General features: G+C 42.5%; 1 protein-coding gene across 1 annotated transcript in view; it reads right to left on the bottom strand.

Moving 5' to 3' along the window:
• LOC149440590 (rho guanine nucleotide exchange factor 33-like) overlaps window positions 1–12,634 on the bottom strand; it is a gene marked incomplete at its 3' end in the record, with an annotated part of 159,047 nt that overhangs the window by 70,206 nt on the left and 76,207 nt on the right. Inside the window, exon 3 of the mRNA XM_089658429.1 lies at window positions 2,643–2,807. Within this exon, the coding sequence (XP_089514555.1) occupies window positions 2,643–2,807 (165 nt within the window). The remainder of the gene's footprint in view (window positions 1–2,642; window positions 2,808–12,634) is intronic.

Genomic DNA, 12,634 nt, shown 5'->3' with positions numbered 1-12,634 from the left:
AATAAACTTTATTCTATTACTTACCATTACAGTGCTTAGTTCTTTAAATAATGATCTAGGCAAGTGAATACTGTTTTTAAAGAGATAAATCTCCCTAACAGGGACACAGACCGCAATAGAAACCTGACAGTGTCAGTTATTGTCAGATTGCCAGCAGCGCTATCACAGTCCCACTATAAGTCGCTGATAGTAGTATGGTGCTATAACTTTCACACAATCCAATCAATATACACTTACTTGGATTTTTTTACTAAAGACATGTAGCAGAATACATTTTGGCCTACATTTATGAAGAAATTTGATTTTTTTTGTATTGGATATGTTTTAGCAGAAAGTATAAAAATATTGGTGTTTTTTTCAAAATTTTCTGTCTTTTTTCCTTTATATAATAAAAAGTAAAAAAAACAGTTGTGATCAAATACTACCAAAAGAATTATTATTTGTATGAAAAAAGTTATATACACTTTGTTTGGGTACAGCATTGCATAACCCCGCAATTACCAGTTAAAGTAGCGCAACGCCATATAGCAAAAAATGACCTGGTCATGAAGAGGGTAAAACCTTCTGGAGCTGAAGTGATTAAAGATGCTAATATGTGAGCTACCATTTTTTTTAACATGAACATGGATCACTGCTGACATTGGAAACCAATAGATATCCACTTGGTTATCAATGGTGAAAAGATACAGAGAAAAAAGGCCACATGCTCATATATAAGCAGCTCCCACAAACTGTAACTTCCTTTGCTTCCTACCTGTGCCAAATGCTTATATCTGTAAAATCAGGCTATCGTCATGAATGGCCTGGCTTACTGAAGGTTAATAGATTATGAGCAGTCTAACTTCTGGGGTAAAGCTTTACACCCAACGGTCTCTGCCACTCATTTTCACATTTACAGTCTAATTTATTAATACCATTTGTAATGCCTATGAAATGTGTTGGCCTTGGACCCTTTGTTTCCTGGGTAATTTTTACAATAAAGCATTGTTGCCCAAATGCCAGGGGCATGAGAGGTGATGTAATGTCATTTCTCTAGGACAAAGGAACAGAGTCACAAGATATTCTGCGGAGAGCAAGATAAAAACTTATTTTTGGAAATTGAACGTGTTTATGACATCTAGTATGTCACATTAGAAGATAAAAATCTGTTTAAAGATGTCTACTTGCTTGAGAAGTTGAAAATCCTTAAGTTTGGGGTTGATGAGTAGAAGTTTAGGGTAGATAAGAAGCAAAAGTGTGACTTTTCAGATAATGCATATGTTGGTTGAACGTGACTCTGTTATCCTCGCGGAACCCTTCTCCTAGCTCCTCCTATGGTGCGTGTGGTGCCCGTCCACTATTAGACAGCTTCCAGAAAATTAGTTTAAAAGCCGAAGGTCCAGGCAAGACCGGTAGGAAAGCCCCCCTAGTGGCCAGAGGGTGCTCTGATGCTGGGATTTTTGCCAAGGATGTATAGACTCATCAACTGGTCACACCTACGGCTTCCCCATGACCCCCTGGGCAGTATGGTTCTGATGGGATTTGTTCCTTCTGGCTACTAACATAGCTTTGGTAATGTATTAATTCTATGCTGTGACGCTGTCAAATGATATGTCTATTTCATGCTGTAATGCTCACATTATTATTGGTGTGTGTTATTATGCAGATTGTGATGACTATAAGATATATCCTCCTGTATGTCGTGTGATAATAAAAGTGGAGGTTTTGACAGTGCAAGAATATTGCAGTTGGATTCTGTTATTTCTTGGAGTGGCGGGTGAATGGTATGTTGTGCTAGGGCAAGTATTCATTTGGTAGATTGTCTTACACATGCGTAGAATATGTAATGGTTTAAATGCTGATTAAAAAGGTACCTGCATGACTACATGTTGATTGTGTGCGTGTATATGACTTGCTTTTAGTTATTGCACCCAGCATTTTTATTACACCATCGTTTGCAAATATTGCACTGCATCATCAATGAATATGGTTGTTGGTGTTCTATATTTGCTCATAAAACATATGAACTAGACATATACAGTAGCATATTAAATCCTCTTTTCAGCAAGTTTATGTAGTGAGGAATGGATCTATTGATAAATAAAGACACAGTGGCTAAATGGTTAGCACTTCTGCCTGGCATTACAAGGGTTGTTGGTTTGAATCTCAACCATGGCACCACCTGCCTGGAGTTTGCATGTTGTCCCTGTGCCTGCGTGGGTTTCCTCTGTGTACTCCGGTTTCCTCCAACACTCCAAAAGACGTGCTGGTAGATTAATTGGATCCTGTCTTAAATTGTCCCTAGTATGTGTATGTATGAATGTGAGTTAGGGACCTTAGGGTGTACACTTCTTGAGTATTAGGGACTGATGTGATTGTGCAATATATGTAAAGTGCTGTGTAAATTGATGGCTCTATATAAGTACCTGAAATAAAATGATAATTGCTCACAAGCACTGACCTGGTAATCGTGAAGTTTTGTTATAAACAAAGTGCTTTTTTGGCTTACTGTCCATATTGCAGAAGCCCATTTCATTTTGTCTTGTTGTGTTTGTTAGTTTGTTTTCTGTAGGGTTGCAGTACATAATATTAAACTATAATATGGGAAGTAAATTAAGCACTCATATAAAGTCTACTTTTGGATTGCAAATCATTGCTGTTACCTTAAGATTGTTGAGTGAATTCTTCATCTCTGTGACTTTCTCCTCCATAGTACAGTGACAACTCTTGATCTTCTCTTCCAGAGTGTACTCTCCATGCTGTATTCGAGACAATTCCTGCATGGCCTCTGTAAATCCAGTTTTAAGTTCAGATGCCAAAACCTGCAACTGAAAAATACAGTAATTTAAATAAAAGAGTTAGCCAGGTGTCTTAAGAATATCTCTATAAATGACCCACCTGTCTTATGAATGTAAGCGATAAGTCTATGATTTCAAAAATTTAGTTGTCTGTCTTGGGACACACATGTAATGTGTTTTTCTATCATCATTTTTCTGCACTCCAAATTTACGTTGTGTTGCGACTAGTATGTGAGGTGCTTAGGTGCAGGTGTCTTAACCACACTGAATGCCAAAAAGCTCATAGATCCCCCGCTGTTAGGTTTTGCCTTTACTTCCACTTTAATTAAACTTAGCTATTGTAGGTCGGGGCTTCTTATGGTCTGGTCCAGCTGTCTGCTGGGAACCACCTCTGAGTCATTACCATCCTTTTTCCCCTTCCTCTGCTAAATTTTATACTGACATGCTGGACATCTGATTTGGGTCAGGATCCTTCTGCAGAAAATCTTGGCTGCAGGAGTTAGTTTTCAGGATTAATGATTTATACTTTAAAATGGTCTAATAAATGATATATAGAGTCTGGCATCAAAAGTACCATTTTTGTGTTTGCAGATGACACCACACTGTATGATAGATTAAGATTCTTACAGGATGTCTCCAATTTACAAGCTGACCTCGATGAACTGTTTAATTGGGAAACTCTGTGGCAAATGAGGTTTAATGTTGATAAGTGTAAAGATAAAGTGTAAAGCTATGCATCTGTGAGATGGTGAAACAGCTCTCATTGTTTGAATACTGTTTGTGTGGAAGTAAATTAATGTTTTGACTGACATTCTGCGGTTTAGCCACAAGATGTCACTGTTTTTCTAACACAGCCTCAGACTGCATAGATATTTGTATATTCATGAAGAGGTGGGGTTTTGCACAGAGAGTTGGAGAGAACAGAAAAGAGAGAGAGAAGCCATGTTTTGGAGCATGGTGAATGGGGGGCCATGTGAGCTGAGAATCTGATGACATCCAGGTTTGGGGGCGTCCCTCAGTGGCCAGAGCTGCAGCTGAGTGAAGCTGATGAGATTGCTGCCAGGAAGCTGATGAGATTGCTGCCAGGAATGCTGATGAGATTGCTGCCAGGAATGCTGATGAGATTGCTGCCAGGAAGCTTATGAGATTGCTGCCAAGAATGCTGATAAGATTGCTGCCAGGGAGGCTGATGAGAGCAGAGGAACTAAGCAACATATACGGCAAGACCGCATGCTTGTTGGAGAGACATTTGTTCTGTTCAGAGTCACCAAAGCAGACCCGGGTTGGTAAGATCGTGCACGCACCTCATTTCAGTGTTGGCGCCTTGAGACTGAGTCAGGCCTATGGTTAGTTAGTTAGGGTCTCCGTTTGTGTCAGGCCACAAGTGTTGTTACCGATTATTGGAAGGACTCCACAACTTAAAGTGACATTTCACATTGGAGAGCTGATAAAACCCTACAAACTCAAGCCAGACTGGTGTTTTGCTCAGAAGGAATACTCAGGCACGTGCTACAGGACCAGTTATGGGAGAGGGAATACTGTAGATTTGTGTAAGATTGTAAGCTGCTTAGTTGCGCCCGCCAGTAGGTAAATTACTACACCTTCTACTTTCATCCATCAGAAGGCGCCGTGCTGTGCAGCACAAGGGTCTCAGCCTTTGGGCTGGGTGTATGTAAATTTATTGTATGTTTTCAGCATTTGTGGTTGTGTTTATTTGCCACATCTAAGTAAAATTCTGTTGTGGCAAAAGCTGGTGTTGGGGTTGCTTTCCTCGTTTGTGACTTCACTATATCCTGGGGAGCCCACTCCGGTACACGGCTTACACATCCGGGGGCTAAAAATGTGCATGCATCATACATTCTGTGAAGAGTATATCTGGGAGAATCAATGAGAATCAATTGCCCCTGTACAAAGCACCAGTTCCTATTAAGGATATTAGGGAACTGGAGAAAGAGAAGGGCAACCAAACTGATAAGAGACATGTAAGAGTTTGGTTATAAGCAAAGATTAGCTGAACTGTATTCAGGGGCAGACTGACAAGTCATGGGGCCCCTGTGTGCTTGCCCAAACTCAAAAAAGCCTATTAAAAAGGTACCAGGGGCATCTCATGGGGCCCCCTACTGACCCCGGGCCCTCGGGCAGTGCTCGAGTTTCCAAATGGTCAGTCCGCCCCTGACTGTATTTATTCTGCCTACAGAAGAGGCAATTAAGGGGGATACGACTAAGGGGCCATATAGAAATCTTTCAGTAGAATTATTCACATTAAGGTCATTACACAGGACAAGAAGACATTCTTTATGTCTGGAGGATAAGAAATTTAACTATAAGGCTTCACTACAGTAAGAACTGAAAATGTGGCATAGGCTTCCAAAAGTACTAGTTCCAATCAGTTCAGTAGATCGTTTTAAAAATGCACAAAATATAACTGGCTATTAACATTTATAGATAATAACACCAATGGGTTGTTGATCCGGGGAGTATCTGATTTCCTTCTAGGGGATTAGGAAGGAGTCCTTCTCCTTTCTCCTTCTGAATTGAATTTAACCGTTCTTTATATATAAGTTTTTTTGCCTTCCTCTGGATCATCTGTAGGTATAGAACTCTTTATATGCAGGTTTTCTATTTATTTATATTCTATTGATTGAACTAGATGGATTTGTGTCTTTTTTAAACCGGACTATGTAACTAACTAAGTAAAGACCACCCCCTCCTCCTCAAAAAACTACACTCCCTCGGCCTCAGAGATTCTGCTCTCTCCTGGCTCTCATCCTACCTCTCACAACGCTCCTTCAGCGTTACCTATAATGCTACCACCTCCCCCTCACTCCCCCTCTCTGTTGGGGTCCCTCAAGGCTCTGTCCTCGGGCCCCTTCTCTTCTCCATCTATACCTCCTCCCTTGGCCAACTCATACACTCTCACGGCTTCAACTACCACCTCTATGCCGACGACACACAAATCTATCTCTCAACCCCCCACCTCACCCCCTTGGTCTCAGCCCGAATCACACACCTACTGAGCGACATATCAGACTGGATGTCACTCCACTTCCTTAAATTGAACCTCTCCAAAACCGAGTTTCTTGTCTTTCCCCCAGCCCGGACACCACCCCCCATTGGTTTCTCCGTCACATCCACCAACGCTACCATCAAACCCGCCCTGCAGGCCAGAGTACTTGGTGTAATTCTGGACTCCAACCTATCCTTTCAACCCCAAGTCCAATCTTTACCAAACTCGTGCAGACTCCACCTCCGCAACATCGCCAAAATCCTCACGTTCCTAACCCCAGAAACCACTAAACAGCTCATCCACTCTCTCATCATATCACGACTCGACTACTGCAACTCCCTCCTCACTGGCCTGCCTCGCCGCTGGCTATCCCCGCTTCAGTCGATCCTGAATACAGCTGCCAGACTCATTCACCTTTCCAACCGCTCTGTCTCCGCCACCCCCCTCTGCCAATCCCTCCACTGGCTTCCGATTGCGCAACGGATCAAATTCAAAATCCTAACGCTGACGTACAAAGCTGTCCACCATACTGCCCCGAACTACATCACTGACCTAATATCCAAGTACCGCCCAGCACGCACACTCCGCTCCTCACAAGATCTCCTTCTCTCTAGTTCCCTGGTCTCCTCCTCCCATGCCCGCCTCCAGGACTTCTCCAGGGTGTCACCCATCCTCTGGAACTCCCTGCCCCAACCCATCAGATTATCACCTACTCTCCTCTCCTTTAGGCGCACCCTGAAAACCCATCTCTTCAGGGAAGCCTACCCCACCCCCTGCTAACTTGCTGACCTCCTCCACTCTTCCTACCACTCCATCCCCCACAGCTATCTCCTCCTGTGCCACCATCCCCTCCCTCCTAGATTGTAAGCTCGAAAGAGCAGGGTCCTCAATACCCTCATGTTTTGCATTGTATTGGTATTGTTCTGTCACATGTTCTGTCCCCCTTTGTAATGTACAGCGCTGAGCGAACTATTGGCGCTTTATAAATACTGTATAATAATAATAATAATAAAGACTACAAACAGGAACTTTTGCATGTGTCCACTTCTAGGAAAAGCAAATGATGCATCCAGGGTCCATGTAAAGAGATAAGGAATAATGTAGCTGAACATACCATCCACTATATAGTTCAGCATATTTAATACAGATAGCTAGCCAAAAACTTTAATGGGGGCCATTTAATAAAGACTCAGTCCAAAGGATGAGCATGCAGAAAATTATTGCAAAAGTCTCCCAGTACACCCAATAGTGGAAACTGTAAAGACATAAGATATTCGGATTTTAGGAACATAATCAGAAAGAATTCACTAATATATACTATGTTGTCAAAAGTATTGAGACACCCTTTCAAATCATTGGATTCAGGTGTTTCAGTCACCTCCATGGCCACAGGTGTACAAAATCAAGCACCTAGGCATGCAGACTACTTCTACAATCATTTGTGAAAGAATGAGTCGCTCTCAGGAGCTCGGTGAATTCAAACGTGCCACCTGTGCAATAAGTCCATTTGTGAAAATTCCTTGCTACTAAATATTCCATGGTCAACCGTTAGTGGTATAACAAAGTGGAAGCAAGTGGGAACAACAGCAACTCAGCCATGAAGTGGTAGGCCACGTAAAATGACAGAGCGTGGTCAGTGCCTAATGCGCAGAAGCCTTCAACTGTCTGCAGAGTCAATAGCTAAAGACCTCCAAACTTCATTTGGCCTTCAGATTAGCATAACAGTGCGTAGAGCGCTTCATGGAATAGGTTTCCATGGCCGAACAGCTGCATACAAGCCTTACATCACCAAGTGCAATGCAAAGCATCAACTGCAGTGGTGTAAAGCACACTCCCACTGGACTCTAGAGCAGTAGAGACATGTTCTCTGGAGTGCCGAATCACGCTGTCTGGCTATCCGATGGACGTGTCTGGGTTTGGCGATTGCCAGGAGTATGGTACTTGCTTGACTGCAGTGTGCCAGGTGTAAAGTTTGGTGGAGGGGGGGTTATGGTGTGGGGTTGTTTTTTTAGGGGTTGGGCTTGGCCTCTTAGTTCCAGTGAAGGGAATTCTTAAGGCATCAGCATACCACGATATTTTGGACAATTTCATGCTCCCAACTTTGTGGGAACGGTTTAGGGATTGCTTCTTCCTGTTCCAACATGGCTACGCACCAGTGCACAAAGCAAGGTCCCTAAAGACATCAATGAATGAGTTTGGGGTGGAGGAACTTGACTGGCCTGCACAGAGTCTTGACCTCAACCTGATAGAACACCTTTGGGATTAATTAGAGCGGAGACTGCGAGTCAGGCCTTCTCGTCCAACATCAGTGGCCTGATCTCACAAATGTGCTTCTCGAAGAATGGTCAAACATAGATACACTCCTAAACCTTGTGGACAGCCTTCCCAGAAGAGTTGAAGCTGTTATAGAAGCAAAGGGTTGGGCCAACTCAACATTGAACCCTACGGACGAAGACTGGGATGCCATTAAAGTTCATGTGCGTGTAAAGGCAGGCATCCCAATACTTTTGGCAATATAGTGTAGCTTCGCCACCTAAAAATTAAATAATTTCCTCTTCTTTCCCATCAGACATCAAAATTGAGGTCCAGCAGCATGGAGGTTTTTCCCAACTATGTAAGAGCTAGCCTTCTCCCTCAAGATTGCCACCACATACTGTATAGTCCCACCACTAAACATATGGCTGATCATGTGCTGAATGTTAACCAACAGGGCCAGATGTCTGTGTGACCAAAATGTATCCCACTATCACCAGGAATTGAAGGGAAAATGCCCTACTTCTTGGTCTTCTGTTTTTTTTTAAGTTTTACTAGGAGCATATTCCTATCTAATCAGCTTCAGATGTCAGGTTCTTCAGGCAAGCAGTTTCTGTTTTGCTGTTGTTGTTAAAGTGGTTGTAAAGCTTCATTTTTTTTTTTTATTAAAATAGCAAACATGTCATATTTACCTGTTCTGTGCAATGGTTTTGCACAGAGTAGCCATGATCCACCTCTTCTAGGGTGCTCCACTGCTTGCTCTGGGGACAGTGCATTCATGCATGCCTGCTCCTGAGCTGGCTTTGTAAGTCCAGGAGACACTCGGAGTTCGGCTCAGCCCCATCCCCCACTCCCCATGCAGTGGCTGTGATTGACAGCAGCTGGAGTCAATGGCTCCCACTGCTGTGTCTCAGCCAATGAGGAGAGAGAAACACGGGAGAGCCAAGGCTCTCGCGCACAGAGCTGGATTGAGATCGGGCTCAGGTAAGTAGTAGAGGGGACTGCAGTAGGGGAGAGCTACACACAAAAGGTTTTTTTACCTTCATGTTTGGCGCTATAACCAAAAACGTTTTGAAGAAAGAAACATTTTTTTGAAAAAAACAATATTTTCTCACTTTGGTCATAAAAAATATCCAAAAAACTAAAATGTCATCATAAATTTAGGCCAAAATGTATTCTGCTACATGTTTTTGGTAAAAAAAATCCCAATAAGTGTATATTGATTGCTTTGTGTGAAAGTTATAGCATCTACAAACTATGGTATAGATAATGGAATTTACACAGCTTTTACTTTCTGACTGCCCATCACATTTCTTGAGGTGCTAAAATACCAGGATAGTACAAATTTTATGCCCAGCATTAGAAGTTTATGCCAAACATCACTCACTCTGCTAACCACCTGAAGATCAATCCTTTTCTGACACTTTTTTATTCACATTAAAAAAATCTGTATTTTTTGCTAGGAAATGAATTTAAAACCCCAAACATTAAATATTTTTTTTTAAAGCAGACACCCTAGTGAATAAAATGGTGGGTGCTACAATTTTTTATGTCACATAGTACTTGTGCAGCAAGATTTTTACTTTCAATGCACAAAAACACTATATATTGGCCAATTATTTGGTAAAATATAAAAGATGATGGCATGCTGAGTAAATAGATCCAAACATGACATGATTTAAAACTGTGCATGCCCCATGCAATGGCGACAAACTGCATACGTTTTTAATATCCATAGGCAATGTTTTAAAAGCCTTTTCAAGCTACCATTTTAGATTTACAGAGAAGGTCTAGTGTTAAAATTACTGCCCTTGATCTGACGTTCATGGAGATACCTCACATGCTTATTTTTTTTTTTTTTTTTTTAAGTTATTTTGATTTTTTAAATTATTTTTACACTGTCCCTTTCATTTTTTTTTGGATCACTTTTAATGCTATCACAGGGAATGCAAATATCCCCTATAACTGCAATGGGCATTGTCATATATTCTTTTTTGAGAAATCTGGGGTCCAACAGACTCTAGATATCTCCTCTGCCCTTACATTATCTAATCAAACCAAGATCGGTGTGATCAGATGCTTTCCCAATTTACAAATGGTGCTGTTTACATCCTGCAAACCTGAAGTGATGAAATGGTCGTAGCTTTTGATTTCTTAGACTATAGAGATGATGGCATCATTCTGGTCTCTAATCAGCTCTATGGTCAGCTGGCAGAAACACTGGCTGCATGTTCAGGTTCCCCCGATGGCACTGGTCTGCCCGAGATGGCCGTGGAAGGCAACGGGGGAATCATCTCCCGCTGCTTGTATAAGCAATCCTGCAGCTAATTATCCACTAGAATTGCTTTTACATGAAAGCCGATCACCGGCTGAAGTAAAAGATACCAGGATGATGCCTGCAACTGTAGGCATCATCCTCGTATAACCAAAGTCCAGGGATGTACCAGTACGCTGCTGATCCTTGTTGGGTATATATGCAATGTTCTTTTTTTTGTATGCAGCCTGTGGACTGAATGAAAAAAAGAGAAGAAATCTGTGCCAGAAAAAGTGTGTGGTATGCCCACCATTAGAATATACCGCCCTGCATCCACCCACATCTAATGGTGGGCACACATTAGGTTGCACGGTGCCAATTCCAAGATTATACAAATGTCTAAATAGTGGCACACTTGAACAAAAATTGTCCACGTATAAGTGGTACCCCATATGGAAAAAGGATGACACCAAGACCCAAACTATCTTGCCACTACTGCCCATATAGTCTGGGCATCCAGGGGCTCCACGTGACTATCTTTTTCCTCGTAAATCCGAAACTTATGTTGCCCTCTCACCGTTCTTATACATCTTGACCCCACATCTGTCATGCTTGCTGGGGAGAAATTGTTTGAATGCAAGGCGGCCAGAAAAATTAATGAGGGACTCATCAACACAGATTTTTTGCTGGGGAGTATAGACATCTGCAAATTTTTGGTTAAGGTGATTTACGAGGGGCTGAATTTTGTGGAGTCGGTCAAATTCAGGGTCACCTCGAGGATGACAGAGTGTATGGTCGTTGAAATGCATAAAACACATTATACTCTCATATCTATGCCTGGCCATGGCAGCAGAGAACACGGGCATATGATGAATCAGGTCTGTGGACCAATACAACAGCATTTCATTTTTTTTTAATAATGCCCATGTTAAGGGTTAGGCCCAAAAAATGTAAATTCGAAAACCATAATGGGTTTCCATGTGAATGGTCTGGCAAGGTTAGAATTTGGGTTGGCGGCGATAAATTGTTGTGCATCTAAAATGCTTTGATCTACAAACAATGCATACAGATATTCCGTGAAAAACAGCTCCAAAAATCAAGGGGAGTATTTAAATTTGCTGTTTCCACCTGAATTTTAGTTTGGGCAGTGGATGGGGGAAGTACAGGTGCTGCAGAATTTGTGGGCTGCCAATCGGGATTTGCAAGCACATCTGGAAGGATTCTAGGGGCCCTACAGGCCTTTGTGCGAATTCTTAGTGGTTGCGAGACAATACTTGTGCTCGCCACCGCACCAGCTTGTACTGCACTTATGGGACTCACCACATCACCAAATGATACTGCAGTGCTGGTATGTGAAAGACCAGGATGTACTAAGCCACTGGTGCTTGCCAGTTCACCAAAAGGTAGTGCGGCACTAGTACTGGCACTCTGCTGCATTTGAGAGGCATCAAAATTTACTGGCAAGTGTTAACAGAGATCAGGCCTGATTCTGCCAACACTGCAGTTTTGTGTGCAATGTATCAAGTGACACTGACCTACTGACACTGCACTTGCTGGGGGAGAAGAGGGGGGACAAGCGTAGGGGCTAAACGCAGGTGCCGGGGCTGATCCCACTAATGCTGTGTTTTTGGGGACACTATACTAATGTGAACACTGGTATAGTGCTGATCTGATCAAAGATATTGATCCGTTCAGACACTATACTAGCAGTGGAGGTTTATTGTGTATTATTTATTTCAGGTACTTATATAGCGCCGTCAATTTACGCAGCGCTTTACATATATATCGTACATTCACATCAGTCCCTAACCCTCAAGGGGCTTACAATCTAAAGTCCCTAATGTACATTCACACATACACATACTAGGGCCAATTTAGACAGGAGCCAATTAACCTACCAGCATGTCTTTGGAGTGTGGAAGGAAACCGGAGTACCTGGAGGAAACCCATGCAGGCACAGGGAGAACATGCAAACTCCAGGCAGGTGGTGCCGTCGTTGGGATTTGAACCGACGACCCTAGTACTGCCAGGCGGAAGTGCTAACCATTTAGCCACTGTGCTGCCCACATGAGCATGTTCCTGGCAATCAAGGGGTTAAATGTGATTACTGGTGTACTGACAGGCAATCTGACACTATCTGGGAGGGGCATAAAAACCACTGAAGCACGAATCACGTATATGTGATTTTGTGCACCCGTGTCGCCCTGTAGCAGTATTTCTGCTATAGGGTGGTCAGGAAGCGGTTACAGAAGTGGTTTGTGTTACGGCGCTGGGTTATTTTAACTGACACTTGTGCAGTCATGTGTCGCTGCACCAAAATTAAATTTATGTCCTTTTTTCCCC

Source organism: Staurois parvus, unplaced genomic scaffold (genome assembly GCF_062004578.1).
Source record: "Staurois parvus isolate SC_StPar_1 unplaced genomic scaffold, SC_StPar_1.0 ptg001067l, whole genome shotgun sequence".
Lineage (NCBI taxonomy): Eukaryota > Metazoa > Chordata > Amphibia > Anura > Ranidae > Staurois > Staurois parvus.
This window is presented reverse-complemented; position numbering and strand designations above follow the sequence as displayed.